Source organism: Corvus hawaiiensis, chromosome 5, assembly GCF_020740725.1.
Source record: "Corvus hawaiiensis isolate bCorHaw1 chromosome 5, bCorHaw1.pri.cur, whole genome shotgun sequence".
In the NCBI taxonomy this organism is placed as follows: Eukaryota; Metazoa; Chordata; class Aves; order Passeriformes; family Corvidae; genus Corvus; species Corvus hawaiiensis.
The window spans coordinates 10,005,268-10,026,386 of record NC_063217.1 but is presented as its reverse complement, the minus strand read 5'-3'; the positions used below and the strand labels follow the sequence as shown (position 1 = coordinate 10,026,386).

At 35.8% G+C, this 21,119-nt stretch overlaps 1 protein-coding gene across 9 annotated transcripts in view; it reads right to left on the bottom strand.

The window, feature by feature from the left end:
- Window positions 1–21,119, bottom strand: part of RGS12 (regulator of G protein signaling 12) — an 86,277-nt gene that overhangs the window by 13,025 nt on the left and 52,133 nt on the right. For 6 of the 9 annotated variants that reach the window (XM_048303536.1, XM_048303528.1, XM_048303535.1 and 3 more), the window contains 11 exons: window positions 19,912–20,004; window positions 18,656–18,799; window positions 13,720–13,899; window positions 12,320–12,473; window positions 10,992–11,068; window positions 9,072–9,272; window positions 8,200–8,273; window positions 5,874–6,000; window positions 4,839–4,935; window positions 3,278–3,339; window positions 2,605–2,758 (listed from right to left, as the gene is read on the bottom strand). In XM_048303536.1, coding sequence (XP_048159493.1) covers window positions 2,605–2,758; window positions 3,278–3,339; window positions 4,839–4,935; window positions 5,874–6,000; window positions 8,200–8,273; window positions 9,072–9,272; window positions 10,992–11,068; window positions 12,320–12,473; window positions 13,720–13,899; window positions 18,656–18,799; window positions 19,912–20,004 — 1,363 coding nt within the window. Of the gene's footprint in view, window positions 1–89; window positions 1,489–2,604; window positions 2,759–3,277; window positions 3,340–4,838; window positions 4,936–5,873; window positions 6,001–8,199; window positions 8,274–9,071; window positions 9,273–10,991; window positions 11,069–12,319; window positions 12,474–13,719; window positions 13,900–18,655; window positions 18,800–19,911; window positions 20,005–21,119 lie in introns of those variants that run through there. The other 3 variants (XM_048303529.1, XM_048303531.1, XM_048303530.1) reach the window with 3 other exon arrangements.

Here is a 21,119-nt window from a genome sequence, read left to right as displayed (position 1 = left end):
ATTGACAAGTTTTTGTCAGAAAGTGCAATGCCATTAAAACGTACATTTTCAGCACATTTATTTTCCATGAAGATCTTCAATTCTTTCAATGCTGCCTTGAAATAAGATCCCATGTTAATTAGGAACTTTTTCAATTGCAGCAATGTTCACTAGCATCACTATAATTAAGACCATCAGCATTGCTATTGTAAGAGTTTTGCAGTTTAGAACAGCTGCAATTCACTGAGCCTTGAACACATCTTCTATTCTACGCAGTTAATAAATCTGTACACATACACAGGATTTTTTAATTCTTTATACAAAACAAGGCTCTAGTCTTACAGACAATGGGTGCACGTTTTTATATTCTGGATGGGTCTTACCCATCTTAACTCAAAAATAGCATGCCATTTGAACATTCAAAGATTCAGAATGTTGCAAACTTCCTCGTTATATTGAGTTTCTCTCAGTGTAATTATATTTTATCACAGTTTAAATTCAATTCATGGTGTAGTTTTAAACCAGGATGTTATCATCACAGGGTATGATCAGATGATTTAAGTAACCCCATTTTACTTGGAGCTGCAATGAATCAGTAGCTTACAGGTAGTCAGTAACCATCCAAGGAGCCACTACCAAAAGCGATAGGGCAGCTTTTTAAAGAGGTTTTAACACAATTAGAAGCGATTTTCTGATCATGTTCTTAATGATATCCAATGGTTTAATATGTTTCTGTATATAAATAATACTCATAATAGATCAACACTGTTCTAAAAAGTTTCAAAACTTGGCAACAAGAAACTTATCAATTGTAAGCTAAGAATTATACCACTCCTCAAAAAAGAAGCATTGCAACAATAAACAAACTCTTTGGTACAAAACATAGACATATAAAAATATGTAATTCTTAATATAGGGTCTCTGCATGTCCTAATTTTTCAAGAGGAAAGCACTTTAACTACAGAATATTAAAAGATGCTTTAAAAGGCCATCTCCAACAGATTAATTAAAAATCAACAGTTCCAACCCAGCTTATAAATACTGTTTGAAGCAAAAGCCATTAAGAAATAAAGCAACAGAATGTTAGTATCAGTTTTAACTTAGAGCGAAGTCATACACTTGCACTTGTATGACCTTATTCCTAAATCCTCTACTCATACTTGGCAGGCTTTGCAATGTATTTGTAAAAATGACTTTTTAACATGCTTTTTCAAATGCCATAAAATCTGAACGTAGCCAAGATGGAAGCTTCAAAATGCTTCTTATTGCCAAAGTTTTGCAAAATGGCAGTAGGCATATTAAAACATGCAACATTTCTAAGATGTGTCATACAAAAATGTCTCTGAAATTTCAAAGTTCATAGAACAGTTGTATGTTTCTGCATTAAAAAACAGTCTACAACATTTGGTATGCATTTTCCAAACTTTGACAAATTTCACAAAACTCAAAATAAAATGTGAAAGCCTCGAATTCTGAAGTTTTCAAATTATGTTAATGTTTTACTCAGTCCTAGGAAAAAAAATGAAAGTATTAAAATGTGGAAAAACAAGTTAACAAAAGAGTAAGTAACAGAAAATAATTTAAAATGCACTAATATTTTGTAGTAAAACTTACATTAAAAAACATCTATTTTAAGCAGTAGAAGTTTTAGTCATAGCATTTTTTTTTTTTCAGTTCTAGTCAGTGGACATTTATTCACAGATGAACATTCAGAGGAAAACATTCATTTGCTGCATAAATGTGCATAACCAGGTTTTGGATATGCATATGGGGTGATTTCAGCAGTAAATTTTAATCTGTGGGTCAAGTATGTCCTTTGATTTTTGTTTTTCTACATAGGAAAATAAGGAGGAACGTGTAGGGCTGACAGACAGGTAATCACTTCAGTTCATGTCCTAGGGCAGAGGGTGTTACACCAAGACTTCTAGTGCTACATCATTTTTATTTCTCTTTCTCCCATGGACATCTTTCTATAAGAAAGCAAATTCTCTTATGAGATTTTTTCTGATGATATCACCAGAACTATTAATATGTAACAAAGGTAAAAATAGGACTCAGAAAATGCAAGATTACCAATGGCCTCTTTGCTTATTTCTACTTCTAAACACCTTTTCAGTGCATTTGCTGAATGCAAGTTTTCCTGTTGCCCATCACGACTCCTCCGCAGTCAGACTGCACTGCCCTGGCTGTTACAGAGTTCAGCAGAAAACTTACAAAAATTCTTACCTGAGTACATTAGGGTCTACACTACTGTGCAATGCCTGTCAGTGAGTCAAACACTTACATAAAGGTGAACAGAAAGCCAGGATTCTACACAGCTCACAAAGAGTATCCAATGGGATGTTCAGCTGCAGTTGAGTAACCAATTCCTTTTTATTTTACAGGAATTAGGTAGCCCTCACTTTTGAAAATCCCATTGGGCACCTACATCTGTGTTTAGGTATTCTTAAAATTTTACCTTCAACTTAAGAAAACTTGACAATTCAAACATACCAAACAAAAATGTAATGGTCACAACTATGATTTTCACAACACAGTATTAAACACATGGTACTTTATCCTACACAGACACAAAATTTTTCTAAGACTACTTATGTTAATATGTAAGCTATAAAGTTCACATACCCTCTGCTTCATCCAAATTTATTTTCTGACATTTTTTTTTCCCAATCTTTGCAATAGAGTCTTCTCTCTTTGACAGCCGGACTTCCCTAGCATTTTTTCCATTTTCGCCTTTCATTTTGATAGAATTAGACTTTCCTAGAGTTCTTCCCTCTCCCTGCATTAGAAGGAAAGTTAAGGTACTACTTACATTCAGGTTCTATCATTGTATACATAAAATGGCCTAAGGGAATGAGAAAGTTATTTTGGAAACACATTTCTCTAACACCACAAAAAACGCTTTAGTTTAGTCTTGATTATGGCAAAGAACATTTGCCACAGCAGTTCCCAAAAAAGGTAGAAATAAATATAATATTCTTTACTCTGAAGAATTCACATAACACAGGGCTTTTGAACTACAGAGTAATTCAATTATTTTCAAACATAGATAAGTCAATGAGACACAAGACAACAAACACCACACAGTGAAAGAGTTAACTGATTCATCATGAAGACAAAGTTCTTCACAAATAAATGCTGTTGACAGTGGAAAAATATCGGACGAGTTACAGCTATAATCAATCTAGTTACATAGTCTGGCCGATTCAAAATCATGTGTGAATGCAGCCTTTAGTCTAGAATTCTAGAAGGAAACAGAAGATGATCTAATGGAGAAAAATCGTTGCAGAAGACTTACAGTAGATCCTTGACTTCTCGAAGTAGTTGCAGTCTGTTTTACTAATACGCCTCTTTGTTTCTCTGTAAACATTGAACATAAACATACCTTCTGTAACTACCGATTTATAACTCCCCAAAGAAGCAACATTTAAGTGACAATGACAGACACAACAGATTTTTGCTCTAAAATTGCTCTAATATGTACTCAGAAAATAAAGAGTGAGCACAGTTGGTATCTCTGATACTTTTCAGTAAAAACCTACCAGAATCACCCTCCCATCTTCACATTTTCCTCATACTAACATTACTTTTAAAGTTTAAAGATGCTGAAGTTTCACTTACACACTAAATTTTCAGTTGCTTTCGATCAAATAATTGTAAAATCTGAGCTAATAATTCAGTTCGCAATTCTCAAAATTAGAATTTAAAAAAGAAAATCAGCAGAAAAGACCATTGAAAGGCCATGTTGAGTCTTTTCCAAGCTGTTTCGTGCACCAATTGTTTTGTAGACACTGTCATATCCTCCTTGCCATCTTCTAGCTAAGCAAATGGCTCAATCAAAATAAATCTGCCTACAGCAAATGTACCAACACAGAATCATAGCCCTCTTTCACTGGTACATTGCCACAGAACCAATCCACTGCCAGAATGATCCTCTATGACTTAGGCTTTTACAGTTGCTGGCAGCACACTGGATTCAGGCAATTTAGACTTTACTTGTAATTCTTAAACAAATTATCTGTGAGAGTATTTAGATGGAAAACTTGTTTCAAAATAACAGTTGCTTCTGTTGACTAGAAAAACGACAAATCTGATTCTCCTCAATAAATACCTCCGTCTTTATAATGCCAGTTCTCCCTCAAAGAGGATCTCTGCTCTAAGTCTGCTTAATTTAACCATATCTAATACAGTTTTTAAAATTAAGTGAGACCTAAAAAGGTCTCCTAATGAAACCAAACCTTTACTCTCAAGGCTGCTTACATTAATCTAGAGTGTTAATTATGCCAAGAGATTGTCAACTGTTTAGTTGATAAATTTTTATTTTTCCAATTATGTTGCCCAAGGTAATCACAAATTTTATCCTTTTTGGCATTATTTCCAGAAATCACCACTTAAAACTGGAGAAGCAGGCTCTGCTACTTTCTCATGCTAAAGAAGGAGATTATCATAGCAGTATGTATAGCTGCTGCACAAACTGCATCTGTTTTTCTTACACAGAATGTTCCTTACTGAATAACTGCCAAATGCACAGAAGATATTTGGCTCTTTATTCTCATTACTGGGCACTATGTTCTTAAGTCCGTGTGTGGATCTATGGCTGAATGCAAGCAAAAAATTCAAATATTACTACTGCAAAATTTCTTACAGCAACAGTAGAAGTACTTGCTATCACAGATTAAGTTAATCTTTGATCTTCAGAAACTGCACTCCTTTTTAGTTAAAAAGAATATATGCCACACGTGATGTATCTAAATTTAATCACATTTGCCTCACCTTCACATCAACAGGAAAAACTAACCAGAGTCAGGGTTTATAAATCTGACTTGGAACCATAAACAAAAGCTTTTATACTAACTTACCTCTAGCCTTTGATGGCTCTTTTGCATCTAGAACAACCCGTTGACCATCCAGATTAGATATAGGGACACCAAGATCAAGTGGTTCCTGCTCACCACTCTAAAGTCGGATCACAGTTTGTATGCAATAGAGAAAAAGCTGTTTTTAGAACAAATTTATGCAGCCTGACATTTTTGAAAGAAAACAAGCAAAGCGTTTTTTATGCTTCAGAGTAGCTTCAATATAGTCTTCTACCATTCTAAGAATGTTTACTCCATTGGTGTAAAAATACCTTGATCTCAGTGAGTGTAACCCATTTCTGTGAGGAGAATGGTATTTGGGGGAAAAAAGATACATGGAGAAAAAAAAATCATCCAATTTGTAAGTGTGCTCAAATACTCTAGGACCATTAGTGTATATCTTCAGAAAATCATGTTTTTCAGAGGACATGGAAGATTATTTTATATTCTAAATTGATTGTATTTTGTTAATTTTGTAATTTTATTAAATGAAGTTACCTTTATACCAACGTGTTTTTCAGTTATCTTAAAAACTTGGACTAGTTCAGCTAAGACAGCATACATACTAGAAATACCACAAAATTAACTTTACATTCCTAGGTATTCCAGCATAATAGAAAAGAGAACAGGATAGCCAAGAGTTCAGTAGTAGAGAAGCTGGATCAGTCTGCTTTCACAAAAAGTTTCTGCAAGGGGATTTGCGGCAAATTTCATAATTCCCAGGATAATGGAACAAAAGCTTTAATCCAACCAACTTTCCCTGGCTAATAATGGGAGTTGAGCTCTGGAAGAAGCTAAGTTCAGGCTTGCTTGTTTAGGATGTTGGATTTATTCTGAAGCAGAATATCAAACAGATGTAGACTAAATATATGAGGTGACTACTATTAAGCATAATGGTTATGACTACAATGCATTTTATCTCAACATGTAGCTATAGATATTTTAATGCCTAATTCTCAGGAGAGGAATCATTCCAGGGACTATGATCTTCTCCAGACAGAAAATACTGCTGCTTGAATTACATCAAAAGATACTTACTAGTCTTGCCACAAGTTCATTAAGATTTAAACCATATTTTGCAACCACAGGCCTTAAGACCTCTGTTACTGGCTTGGTGGGTTTCGCCTTCAGACCAACTGACCGATTGATTGGAACAAGGTCCAGCCTAAAACACAGTAATTGTAACATTAAGTGTGAAACATTCCAGTAAATAAAGTGTCCAAAAATATACAAAATCCAATCTACAGCAAAGTTATACCAATTCATAGTTAGTAACTAGCTGGGACGGCAGTAGCACAAATCTGTCCTAAACTGAAGCGACAAAGAATTTATTATTTTATTTTTATTTCTTTATTACTATATCTAAATTATTATTATTTATGTTTAACACAAATGAAAATTCCACTGTTTCACTTGCCAGAGCTGAGTGAAGGCATGAGCCAGTCTATTTCAGACCAATGAAAAGCATTCCACAGCACTTTCATCTTTACAGGGAGATATACTTTGACCAGTCTGGTCCAGGAGTGCTTCCAAAGTGATTCCATGCCTGACTATAGACTTGGATGCAATAAAAATATTTCTTCTCAATTCCGCAGGAGAGACTCACAACCTCTTATTCAATTACCTGAGATGGATTTGGACACGTATTTTAATTTTTACACACAGGAACAAACACAGTAGAATTGCAGATGATGCTACTTTTTTAGGGTTGGTGATGCAACATCATGGAAACTTGGTGTAAGAGAAACTTATATAGCAAAGCTGTAAAAGCAATTAACTTAGAATTTACAGGCTAATGACAGCTCTCTTCAGAGTCTATTTTGCAATTTTGCATAAATTTATTGAAACAGCAAAGAAGAATGAAATAAAAAACTAAAAAAAAAAACCCTAAACCGAAACAAATAATTCATTTGCATCTATTTCTCTGCACAGAGCTGTGGCCAGCTTTGGTTTGGTGCCTTTTTTTTTTTTAATGCTCTTTATCCGTGCCCTGAATCCTCCACAAGCCTCATTTGACTGCAATGGTACTATAGTATGAAAATAAGGACAGGCTTATTACTAACAAAACAATCAGAAGAAATGTACATCAGATATTAAAATTATCAGTAATTTTGTCAGTCTCAATTAAATATAAAACTCATGTTTTCTATAAAAAAAATTACTTATGTACAAGATGTTTAGTCATGTTGACTTTTCCCTTCCACAAGAAGCCAGAATAACTGAAACTTTGTCTTTCATATTTTCTTTGAATTCAACAGTTACTAAATTGAAATGATCCATTTAAATCATTAGCTGGTAATTGATACAGAAGTGGCAAACATTGAGGTAACTAAGTATAGCCACATAGTATTTCTCCTTTGTCTGAAAGTGGTCCAAATATTTGACTATATTTGCTTACATAGCATCTACCCAGAGAAGGGAATAATGTAGAATATTTCTACATTTTAATTAACACACAAATAACATATGGTACTGCCTACTTAAAGTTCCTTTTTAACTTGGAAACCAGCAAGCTCACACCTAATAAAAGACTGCTCAATCTCAATTTCAAAACTGAATATGTTATGCAGTATTTATTAACCTGAAGTACCTTTAAATAGAAACTAGCCCTGCTTCCTAAGGAAAAGTAATATAGAGCCAAAATGAGGAATGCCTGACAAAATAAACTTTATTCACTTCAAAAGTGCAGGTCAGTAATGTAATATATTTTACTTCATTACTTTTTCCTGAAATAATTATTTAAGAAGTTTTCATAGCATTAGTTTGGATTCATTTTGGAAAAAAATACAAACATTATTTTGAAAAAAAGTATGCTATCAGATATATTACATAAAACTAAATATATCGTGTACTGCATTATATTATACCCATACTAATACTTTAACATTGACTTGTTTAAGACTCAGGGTTCATCAGATGAACTTTATTTATACAATTAGTCTTACTGTAATTTTCCAGGTAGGCATATAATTACAGATATAACTGAATGGGAACATGTCATCAATAAATATATCCACTTAACTTTAAGACTAGGAGACTCACAGTTCAATTTCCATCCCATTCTTGTGCTACTCCAACCTACTCTTCCTGATGTGGAAGGTCCCTCTGGACCCACAGATCTGTCCAGTGCTTTCACAGCTGCCTCAGCCTGAGCTGTTTGACACCATAGTAATATTTAAATGTCCCTAAACCAGAACACTGTCATCAAGATCCCACTTGTATCCTAAGAGCAATCCAGAAATCCCCCTCCTGCAGCTCCACAGCCTCCACAGGTAACTGGCAACATCCTTTACTGCATTTACGAAAAGTAAAATAGAAAATGGAGTGAAAAATGCCAGAGGAAGATGCTATTTTTGACTCTTACCGAAATAAAGTGCGTTTTTCTAAGCGCAGGTCCCGAGACTCCAGGATACTACTGTCTTGGTGCAATACCAGAGGCTACAGAGCACATCAGGGAGAAGAGAAGAGAGAAAATTAATTTTAAAGTACGTAAAAAAGAGCAACTGTGTTGTTAATTCTTTTTAAAATAACTCAGAATATTATTACTATAGGCTGCATGCATTCTAGTGAGCATTCATTTACAACATGGAACATGATTGAAGCACATTTTCTTTTGGCTAGGTGTGAAACAATGACCACAACTCAATTTCCACTGGAGTCAGCAGGTATTCAAGAACTTGGTTTTTTAAAACAAACCTAGATTCTTCAACTTACGTAAATTATACAAAATGGTGCATTAGAAAACACAGCCAGGTCTTTAAAAGCTTTAAAAGAAAAAGCTGGTACCTATGACCATTCATTGACTTTTGTCATCGTAATCATCTGGATGGATCAAAAGCATGAATTTAAAAGAATACTTAATGCCCACAGCTTGTCTTTAAATTGGAGATATTTCTGTTGGACTAAGAGCCCTCACATACACACTGCACCATCCACACAGATTGTTGTCTTGGAAATTTTCTTCAATATTAAAACCTGTACCTCGTTTCTAGCATTAATGCATCCCATTCATCTTTGAACAACTGAATGTCACTATGGTTTCGGGCTTTAATGCAGTAGCACCTACTACCACACATTTGTTTTCTTTGTGGATAATTCCCCTTACATTAACCAGCATTGCCAATGTAAAGCTATAGGTAGAACCAGGAAATACACGTCAGTATTGAGAGAACAGAACTCCTTATTCGTAAAATTGGGATGAAAATGCTTCCAAAAAAGCCCAGGAATGTACAGTACCTTATCACCTCCAACTAGAAACAGGTCCACTGCAGCTATGTTAATGCCATGTTTCTCGCAGACCCCAGAGAGCACCTCTTTGATGGAGAACCCGGATTTCACAGCCATTTTGCTCGATGAGCCATCCGGAAGGTTTACACAGCAGTACTTGGGGGATTTGTCTTTATCTGGTACAAATGCAGGCAATCTTGAGGTTTCAGACTTAAAAGAAAGAATAAGGTCAGTGCCCAATGGGAAAATTAGGACTGGGTATAAACTTTTAGAGCCTGCACAAATCAAACCAAGTCAAGAACCATACTTTCCACCATGCTTTAGAAATCCTTCCAAATACCACAAATATCAGATAAATTTAAATCCTGGGGAAAAAACATTTAGATAAAGATCACAATACTGCACAAATATAAATTTATTTCAAGAACAGATGAAATTTTATACAGCGAGTGTGTAAAACAGTTACGAAATTTACTAAAGAACTCCTAATTAAAAAGTATAAAAGTAAGTAAAATCTTATTAAACATCCAAATAGTTAAATGCCTGTGCTCAATAATGTCCTGCTGATGTAAAAATTACCATCAACACACTATGAATCAACATTTAAGTGAGGAGCAATGCCTTTAAATATCAGGTTTCTCAATCTTTCCTCTCAAAATTTCCTCTTTTAACATAATCTGAATTCTATGCACAAATACACCACTGAGAAATTAAAATTTTAAAATTATTTGCTTTGTGACCATTAATTGTTTTTATTAAAGGGAACTAGAACTACGATGTTATGGGCTAGTCACTAACCTTTATTCTAGAGTAACAGTAGAATAGAAACACTACTACTAAATATAAAAAGTATCTTTGAAAACTTAACAAAAGTCTCACTTGTAACTTAAAAGGACACTAAAAATACTGGGTTTGTCAGCCTTCTAGGGTACTCATCATGCTTTTTAACTTGGTGCTTCTCATTCAAATCACAGTAACTTTCTGACTTAAATCAAGTGGGAGTGGGAGAGAAATGAGGGGCTGTTGCTTTAGGAAGGCTTTCCATTTTCTATTTCTCAAGCCAAGACTTTTCTGCAACAGAAATAAACATGACTTCACCATGCTTGTTTCTCTGATCAATATTTTAGCATAGGCAAAATTACACAGTTATCAGTTAGTAATTAATTACACAGAATCTAGTCAATTAGAGGGATATCAAAAGCACAAACAACTTTAAAATTTCCTTTTTTAGATTCTTCCTCCATATCAACATAGCTAAAATAAACTAATACATCTATGCTTTATAAATAGTGTTTTAATTTTGCATCTCACTAGTTTTACACTGTGAAGGTAGAACTTGTTGGTTAGAAATCACAGTGTCTTCACTTATTTTATTAGTGTGACAAAGTGTTTGCAACAAAATTCCCTACTTCTCAGATTTTTAGGACCAAGTTAAGTCATAATGACAAGAACACACAACTTTAAAAGAAATAAACAGAGAAGAAGCACGACAGACACTGGCACAACAAAAATCAACCTAATTCAACTTGCATCCCCCTTAATGCACAGGCCAAGAAGAGGGAAAGCTTTAACTTGTGGTTGTTCAAAACAGATTCTCCCTCTGGTAGGTGGAACACACTGTTTTTAAAGAGCTATAGTCTTTAAAAGGAAAACTTTATTCTGGTAGTTCACTGGTGCCTGAAGTTAAGACAGACAAGATGCAAAGAATATCTTTCTGTTACAAGGATAAAATAAGAACTAGTATATGAATGCAACCTCTATTACATTTCTAACACTCTAAAATTGCTTAGTATTACATCTTGTGCTCCAGCTTTATCACTTAAAGACCCCTTCCCAAGGCGTTACATCAAACATCACACATCTTAGAAAATCAGTAATTCACTTTTTTATCTGTTCCCCACTTGCTCATTAGTAAGAGGCAGCCATTACCAAGTCAAGACTAGCAGTGGATGACATGGAGCCTTGTGATTCCCGTCTGTATGACAATCCATTGGACTGAAAAGAATCTGTTTGTGGAAAGAATCAGCAATCAGTAAGGAGGCTTATTTTATTATTTATTATAATACAGAAAACTATTTCAAATATTAGCTTCTCCAGTCATAAATTTTTCTTTTTTCATTAAAAGGAAAAAAAACACCTTTGTACTGTGCATGGAAGCATGGAAATCAAAGCAACTCTTGGTCAAGTATTTCTTGGTTATGCAGCCCTTGAATAAACCCACTTGTTTTTATATTAAAAAAGAAAAATATAATCCCTTTTATTAAAAAAACTTAGTTTAGTTAATTAGATCTAACAAGATTTCAATATTTCATCTTAAAAATTATTCTACCTCTTCGGATATTTTGAAGGGAAATACATCTTTTTAAAAGCGCAAGTATGGTGTTAGAAAACTAAAATCTGAGACAACTACTAGTCACTTTCAGAAGTTTGAGCCTATAATCTCAGTAAATGCCTCTGATGTCTTTTCACGTATGAATATACTAAGAGCACTCAAAGTATCCCAATGATCAAAGATATCTTGTAGGTCTGGGCATTTACCAGAAACAAAAACTACAGTAACAAATATGGACCAAAGTTGCTACTTCACTGGAATTTCTTCATTATTTTTAACTCAATAGAATAATTTACTGCAGAACTTTCATCTCCTCTAGAGGCCATGTACAGGTGCTTTCACAAGGGAACTCTTCCCTAAATTCTCAAACACAATTAAGTAACAAAACAGCAGGTTACAAGGGCTTTCACACCTCTGACTCTCCTTTTTTCATTTTAGTCAGGGAAGGTGAAAACAGATGGTGACTCTGTTCAAAAGCGAACATACCTGTGTGTTACTGACAAAAGAAAGAAAGTAGGATAACACAGATGGAGGAATTTTTAAATAGCTGTAACTATAGCACTATTTGCTGTACTGTTCCTGGACTTCTCTGTAAAGATTTGAAATTATCTTTCTACAAAAATAGTAGCTCTCTTATTGAAAAAGCAAATACCAGCACACAGAAAGGCAGAATGTGCCAAAAAGTAGGAAAAAAGTCTTTTGGAAGTTGGTAAAAACAGATCTAAATATTGTCATAATTTCATCTGTTCACTTGTACGTCTTCCACAAAACTGCAGCAATACTAGCCATGCTGTGGCCTTCTGACTTGACAGTTCTTTTCCTCTGCCGCTCCCAAGAATGCACTCAGATAGCAACTAATCATAGTAAGACTAATCACATCTACTGCTGAAACAACCTTGAAACAAAGTGGAATGTGAACACTCACCGTTTGGATAATCACCATTTTCTCTTCTCTTCTGTGATTTTCCCAAACTCTTACTTCTTGACCATGAGAAGAATGTTCCCCTTTTTTTCTTCTCCGTGTCCTCCTCTCCTGACTCTTCATTTAAAGATCTTCCTGACTTTGATTTACCACTTAGCTATCACCAAAACACAATTAAATCACTGGTTGGATCACAGTTGTGAGTATATTGTCTAAAATAAACCTTCCCACACTTCTTCCTAAAACAAGAGTGTGATGGCCAGGTTAGCTGCCTTCTTTATCCCACGCACAAGTGTCTGTGCCAACCAGCATTCCTCCCAGTAGCAATCAAAAAAACCCAAAAAACCTCACCAGTGGCAACAAAAAGAAATACATAGATGGAAATGTGCTACTTGGTAGGGAATACAAAACAGTAGCTGGAAATGAGCCATGGAGAGCTCCAGCAAATATGAAAGAACTGTCCCCAGCTCACCAGTAACGCCTAAGTTAATGTGGAAAGGCCATTTGCCTCGCTTTTAAAACACTGAATTTCACTTTGGTATTTTTCCTAGGTTAGGCTTGAACATGAACAGCTTTTAAAGACAATGACAAAGAACTGTTTAGCATTTACAAGTATAATCAAGTATTTATTAGAGTTGAAGAATACATATGTCAGGAATGTTTGATATTAAACTAAACTTGCTTTTAACAAGGTAGTATTCTTGTTAGATTATTAGACTATTCCTTAAAATGCCACTTTTTAAAGGTTCCTAGTCATAAAAATACATAGTGACAGATGGGGTAATCTGTAGTGACTGACGTGAAAAACGAAAAGTTATAATTTACCCATACAGTTATGTAATGCTATGGTGGTATTATCTACAAGAAGAAAAAAATAAACCCTAAATAATGTCAGGAGATCAGTCAGTAAGACTACTGGTCTAATTTTTAAGCAACTGTACTTATTTAACACAGAATTATCTTAGTTTAGTAGAAGCTAAGAAATTAAAAAAGCCCTCTGCAAAAATGAGTTCGTTTAGGTTAAGTCTTCTCCAAAACTTCTGATAAAATGTCTGCTCTCAACAAAGGTTAAATTATCACATCTTAACTCCCATGTTCAACCTAAATAAGCTTCTGAACTGGCACATTAAAATAACTCTTACTTTTTATTTGTACACATTTATTTAAATAATAATGAAGATTTAAAATTATATTCAGAAAGTCAGTATCTAGGAAACTGATTCAAAGGCAAGGATAAAAAAAAAAGTCTTTTCCCGAATATATAAAAATATTGCAATTGTACTTGCCAGCATCTATAACCACACATTTTAATTTTATTTTATATATTATCTTTGATTTTCTAAAGAACTTGAAAAGCATTATTTAAAAACATGGTTTTCAGATAACAGGAATGCAAAGGTCACCTTTTTTGGTGTTGACATGTTGGACTTCTCTGAACTGACGCTGTGTTTGGAAGTGGGGCTGCTGGGAACACGCTGAGGATCAGGAAGAGGACGTCCTTCCACTTCAGCTAAGATGCATTCTTGGTAAAGGGGGGATTTGAGGAAGCGAGTATAGCTATCAAACTTCATCAAGTTAAATATCTGAAATTAAAACACAGTGGATAACGGTTACATGCGCTTCAGTAACACATCAAGAACATTAAGCTACTTTGCAACAGCCAACACCCACAAATTTTAGGACATTCGGTTGTAAACAGCATAGGTACGATTTTGTCTAGAGCTGGTTAATAAATACGCTGCACCCATTTAAAGTGAAACATAATTTGACCTATTCCCTTATTACAGGTTCAGAGAAAATGTTAGGATTTGTGCAAAGTGCAAGCTAAGATGCTGTAGAGTCTCGACAACACCATCCTCTTTTACAGCATTGATGCCATTCTATGTGGAACATTTAAAACATTTTCAGAGGTTATTACACTAACACTGTATGTGACAGGATCAAGTTATACAAGTGTGTTTTAAGGTAGCTGTGAACAAGAAAAGTTTATATTCTAAAACACACAAATATGATATAATCACAATATGCAATAGTACACAATGATACAAGACACACAAAGTTAATTGCTGATGTGAGGAGAAGCTGAGAGTCCTTTACAGTATATATAATCTTCACAGAATCATAGAATCATTTAGGCTGGCAAAGACCTCTAAGATCATCGAATCCAACCATTAACCCAGAACTGCCAAGTCCACCACTAAGCCATGGTCACGTGCTCAATCATAAGGAAAAAAAACCATTGATATCTTTGGACAATTCAATAATCAAGATGCTGTAAATCTTGAAAGAGAACAGTTTACATTATCTTTATCCACAGAGGAAGAAAGCAGCTCTTTACGAGGCCTGGAGCAAATATCTGAGGCTGATTTAACCAAAGCTAAATTTATGAAAGTGAAGAAAAGTTTTTTCTTAAATGTTAAATAATGCTTGAATTTTTTGTTCCGTTTTTGCAACCCTGCTGTTTTAAGTAAATCCATACTTTTACTTCTATATCTTCTGCCATGATTCACTTGATCTGAAAAAACAGTTTGAATGGCTGCTTCTCTGGACATGACAAATTCCCCACAAGCAAAGGAAGGTATGCATCACCCAACCAGTTATGGTATTTGTTGCTGCCTGCTCCGAGGTCACCCTTCCCCCTCCTCAAGACAAGCCAGGACTTGCCTTTGCCATGTGCTCTGAACTCCTTTGTTCCAAGCGTGGGCAAAACCAAACGCAACTCAAACTCTTTAGCAGTGTCTGATTGGCCGGTCACCCCGGGTCCGCCCCCAGTCCTCCCCTTTCCCCTTCTCTGAATAAAAGAAGGGCCTGAGAGGGGACCTGCCCTCTTGGACTTTGCAATCCTTCTGCAAACATCTGCATCTCTGTCTCTGTTTGAAAGCTTCTAATTGCAGCAATTAGGCAAACCAAAAGCTCTATTTCTCCCTCTTTGCTTCTGCTGGTGGTATCAGCTTTGCAGCTACCATTTGCCACTTTCAGAGCTACTGAAATGCTGGATTGCCCGTGCTACCTCTCTAGGCTGCCCAAGGCTTTCTGAGGCATTGAACTACGAGCCTAGCCGGTAAAAGCTGTGAGTATTCCCTCAGGTATTCCCAGAAGTATAAAGGAAAGTCCATCACTGAGACAGAGTGGTCCATTTGCAGATCAAAATCATGTTTAAGGTTGTGCAGAGATGCCCTTCTCAACTGGCTTTAGCCCAAAACTTACCTTGGAAACAGCAAGATAAAGCAGAGAGAACTTGGTCTTGCAGAGTCACAGAAACCTAAATCAAACTGAATGCCAACTTCCATGTTCTTGCCTTTCTCCTCTGTACACTTCCATTCCTGTTTAGGTGCTGCCTGTCATCTTTGTTGGGCCTTCTAATGCACTGTTTTCCACATGGTAAGCGATGGAAAAATACTTTCGTACATGTTAGCTTTGACAGCTTAACATGATTAAATGGCTCAGTGCAAAGTCCAATGTGCCCTCAAGGCCATGCCAAAGAGACAATCTAGTACCAAAGATTTCTCACTTGAAACCTTGCTCACAAAGGGGAACATCTCTCTCACACCATCCTTCTCTGACCACAGGTACACTGGCAAAATTGAAAAAGATAACAAATTTCAGAGCACATGTAATCCTTAGGCCAAGCCTCAACAGACTATTGAGTGTACACAACACACACAGCTTTGAAACAATTCTTGAGTTCTGTTGAGCTCAAAGAATACTGTGGTGTATTGCCAAAACAGTGTAAAATACAGAGGGGCAATTAAAAGAAATCAAAATGCCTCAGTCTCAAGGACTCACAGAAGCACCACTGATACAAGATTACTGGGAAAAAATGCTAAGTATAGCCTGCAGGCTCCAACACAGATGCAAAACCCAAGCTAACTGAAAAATACAAAATATTTCACCTGTCCTTGAGCTTTTTAAGAAAATGAAACTTAAAAGGTTACACTCTTCAACAAATCACAGTACTTTCAACTGAATGCATTTTGTGCCCCAAAATATAAGACATGATTCTATGGCACAGCTTACACTAATACATTAAACTTAACACAGCATCAGGATGAAAACAAAGCTTTACACAGTTGCCCATCACAGAGTCTAGTGCCATTAAGAAGATAAAATAGTTATTCCATGCTAGGCAGGAAGAATAAAGGAAAAAATTGCAGGGAAGTAAGAGACACAAGAAAAGTTATAGCAGAGATGCAGTCTGCAAATTAAATATATTTAAAACAGCACAAGAATTACAACCTTTTAACTTTGCTGGACAAAGTGATGAGAGCGTAACTAATTTACCTTGAGCTGATTATCATCTGTCCTACTATGTTTCTAGCTCACAGTACATCCATGATTTCCTATATTTAGCATTATTATCATATTTACACGTCTTAATGACTTCTGCTTATTTGGAAAAGGCTAGTAGATGATAGTTCTTGTTCTTACAAATGAGAAAAGTATCTTTTAAAAGCATAATTTGAAATTTACAGATAAACAAGAGTAGAAAAATTTACATCCATTATCAACTCTACATGAAGTACTTGATATTTTATTCTTATTTTAGTAGGTTCAAGTGACCTACACTGTCCTCCATCCACAAACAATCATAATGCTTCTTTGTATTCAATTTATAAAAAAGAACATCCCAACTAGCTATTTTGGCTGCATCCACACTGCCATTAAAACCTCTAACAACAAGATGAAGGACAAATTTCCCAGGATATGGACAGAAAGCAACTTCCAGGATTATTCCCAGCAGGCAGTGCTTGAGAGAGAACGGTCTGAAAGTGTTTCCAAGGCACTTTCCCACACACTTCTGCAACTCCTGTGCAGACTTACAGCAACACTCCCTATTCCCCAGCATCACAGTCATCCAACAACCACCACAGAGCAGCACCCTTGCACTCTGTGGTCAGTGTTCAAATCCAAAAAATCTTGTGAAAGACCACAAATGCAGAGCTTTTGCTTTATTAAGGTTGTGGCACTGCCATGAGTTGAACTTTGAGAGTCTGTGGGTGTATGCAGTAACTACACAACCCACAGCTCTATGTTCTCAGGGTGGTGCCATCCACCAAGACCACAAACCGACCTCCTGCAGAACCACTCACTGAATCCAAGAAATTAAGGGCCATCGAGCAGCTGATTCCCCAGCGCTGACCTCGGCCAGGCAACACACCACCAGCACCTCAGACAAGCTCCCAGGCCACATCCTTCAGCAGAAGTAATTCTCATCCAGCTTCACCTCATTTTCCAGTGGAAGGAACGGGTCTGACTGAGGGATCTGACTGAGGCACTGACAATTTGAGATAAGCAGATCAGGCACAGACAGGCCTTGTGGCTGGGACTGGACCCAGAGCAGGACTTCTCAAGAGCATTATGAGCCCTCCAACTAAGGATACAGCATTTCCAAAGGGAGAAAACCTGCATCAGCCCTGTCACCTGACTCATCGGGACTCCTTGTACTCCACCAAACAAATGGGAGAGGATGTGGAGGAATTCAGGCATAGTCTCCACAACACCAGGATGACAAATGCATGAAAAAATGTCTGGGAAGCTGGTGACTGGTAATTCCCACAGAAGGCTCATCTTAGGAGGTGCATAAGGAATAGCTATAATGCTGGAAGCTGCCAGACCAGCAGTCAGACCTACCTTTCTATCTCCACTTTGCAGGAGGACGATACTATACCCAGCTGCTCATATTGACCAAAAGTATGTGGTCTGAGATTATGTCCTAAGATTGTGACCTGGTTCATTAAAGCTATGGCCTTGATTTCAAAATTATGATCTCAAAATTACTTCTACTAATAAACTGTTAGGGTGGAAGAGTTACCAAAGAGATGACTTAGGAGAAAAAATTAGAAACTTAAATTCTACAGGAAATGTAAAGTATATGCTGTTGTTGCATAACTGTTCTGAATATCCGTAATTATTTAAAATACATCCACTTCAGAGGTCTTCAGACTCCAACAGTTTTAAAATCTCTTTGCCTGACAGTAGTATTAAAGCATAAAAGAAGAACTCCTTCAATACAACTGACATTTTAAAAACCAAAAGTAGACACTATTTGTGCACTCAACTTCCACTAAAGAAAACCAGCCATATGCCAACACTCTATGCAATGGTGCTGCAATACATAGACTTATTTACTCGCACTAAACCCTCATTTCAGTAACAGTACTTCTCAGATTATTTTTTAGTTATATGAAAATTTTCTACACACAACAGAAAAACAGTCAAGCAGCCTTTTTTCTATTCTTCTAACAGAATCTAAGGTATACAGCATGTGAAACTATTTATATAGATTATAAAGGAAACGATAACAGACGTACACAGAGCATTCATGTTTACTACAATTACCTGAAGCTGTTGTTCCTTGAACATATCTGGATGGGGAGAATTGAGAATATCATCTGCCAACTGTGCCTGGCTGTCAATATTAACTGGGGTTGTAGCTTTGCTACACAAGAACTTACTGAAGATCTCCCGAGCTCTGTAAGAAAGCTACAGAAAAGAAATGTTAAATGTATGTTGATTTTAAAACTGTATTTTTAGCTAAGCATTTCTTACACTGATATATTTCACCCAAAAACAGATAGCCACAATTCTTTAATATATGTATTCTTCATAAGTCAGCTTTTGTTAGTTTTAGGCACATAAATAGGGTTTTTCCTTTAAAATTAGAAATATTCATCAACTATTTCTTAAGCAGTAAATGTTGTCCTCCAAATAAAAATTAAAATGATCAAGCAGTGAAGCACAGCAAGTATTTTTTAAAAAGGAAAGTAGATTTTTTTAGATTTTAGACCTTTTATATAAGTTACTATTTACATAAATCCTCTAAGATTCAATTTCTAGAAGTGAGAAAAAAGTAAATATATATATGAATGTTTACAGTCACAATCACTCATTTTTAACTTGTTTACTCTGAAACACCCACATCACAAAAATAATGAAAAACCCACCAAGCTGAGCCCACAGCCCTTAAGGGTGGTGTTCAGAAAATACATTGTTTGAAGACAGAAGAAAGTAGGAGAAAAAAACCTCATTAGTAGACAAAAGAGTTAAGAGAGACTTGGAAGATTAAACTGTTTCCACCACATAAACCTGACTAGATTTGGCTGTGGTGTAGACAGAAGTGTTGCCAACCTGTACAAAGCTCAATATTCACCCAAACTGCCTGACCAATTCCCTCAAAAGAATGAGATGGAGATTCTCATAATTTGTGAACAAACGTGAGAGCACTACACTTAGAGCAGCAGATAATCTAAGTTACTTAGAAACACAATCTTGGTTGGTGGAGGCAGTCTACCTAAAAGAGTGTAAGAGGCCTCTCCTTGACATGTTCAATTAACTTGCTCTGCACTTCCATGCACTGGGCTACCACTGCTGGCCATTTCCAACATCCAGGATACCTTACCTCATTCTTACAGAGCTTCCTCTGCACTCTGCTGCAGTTCAAATATACCCAGCATCTTAAATTTAGGTCATCCAACCCTATTTTAGTGACGTCACAGTATGAAGACCAAGCACAGCTCCATTAATTTCTATAACCTTGAAGGAGTAATAATTTTTGAAGAAGCAATGCAATGTACTGGAATACAACATTGACTTACCTCTTTTTTATCATGTGCAGGTACATGGTTAAAATATTCACAGGCCTGCCAAAATAAAATATTTTCTTCACTAAATTCTTTCCGTAGAAATTCCTAGGGGGGAAAAAAGCAAATAAATAAATGTCTCAAAGAAAAGTTACTTGCCAGCTTAAACAACATATTTATAATGCTCAGAAAGTTTGCAAAAAGGTAACTTTTCAATCAGTCTCACAGTCCAGTTTTCTTCTACAGTAAAAATCAATGTATGTCCAATACATATGTAGTGCTTCCCCTCTTTCTCGTGTTTTTTAAATGTATATAACTGAGAAGAATCCATCAAGTTACAATCAAATCATTTGCAAGTACAAAGTTTGAAATATCATGCTAAGTAGTGCATAAACTAGTGAATAAACTTTTAATAAAAATTTAAATAATTTATAAACTACATTTAAAAATGACACTGTAAACTGTCTTTAATTGCAGTTCCACTGATGTAACAGAGCAGATGTTTATCAAGCAATGCCCATAATCAGTTCTGGATTCATTACGGTATCTCTCTGCATCACATAGCAACTACAAAAGAAAAATCTTTTATCAGTGTACGCTGATGTGGTTGCATGGTATCTCTTTGGAAAATACTCACTAAGAGGAAAAAAATATATCTCCCAGTACAATACACAATAATCAGGACATTTATATTACAGGATTCTAAAGTCCAAATGAAGACTGGTACCAATTCAGTTGGAAAACTCTACAAGCACAAACTGTCCCATGTTCAAATCTGTATAATTCAATATTCTCTCTGCATCTTAAAAGCATTTTAACCATCAGGGGAAAAATAAAGATATAAAAAAATAATTTGATCCACCACAACCTTCACTCAGTTGTCACATGGTGTATCACTGAAGCTTCCTTACCATACAAGGCAGCCTCAGAAAGCTGTGTAAGAAGAACCTCCACAGAAATAAACTTTAGCTTATTTGTGCTTTTCAGATTTACATAGAGTTTAGGGAGTCCAGCTGTAAGAAAGCAATTGAGATAAACCAGCATACAGGGAATCTAAATGCCCAAGCAAGCTCTGAATTTAAAGCTCCTCAGAGGCATCAGCTGAGACACCAAACGCATAAAAGACAATCCAGAGAGTAGTCAGGGGACATTTCTGCATTTTACGTGTAATTACATATTAAAAGAGAATCAAATTAGTGAACAGGAACTGGAACAAAACTGCC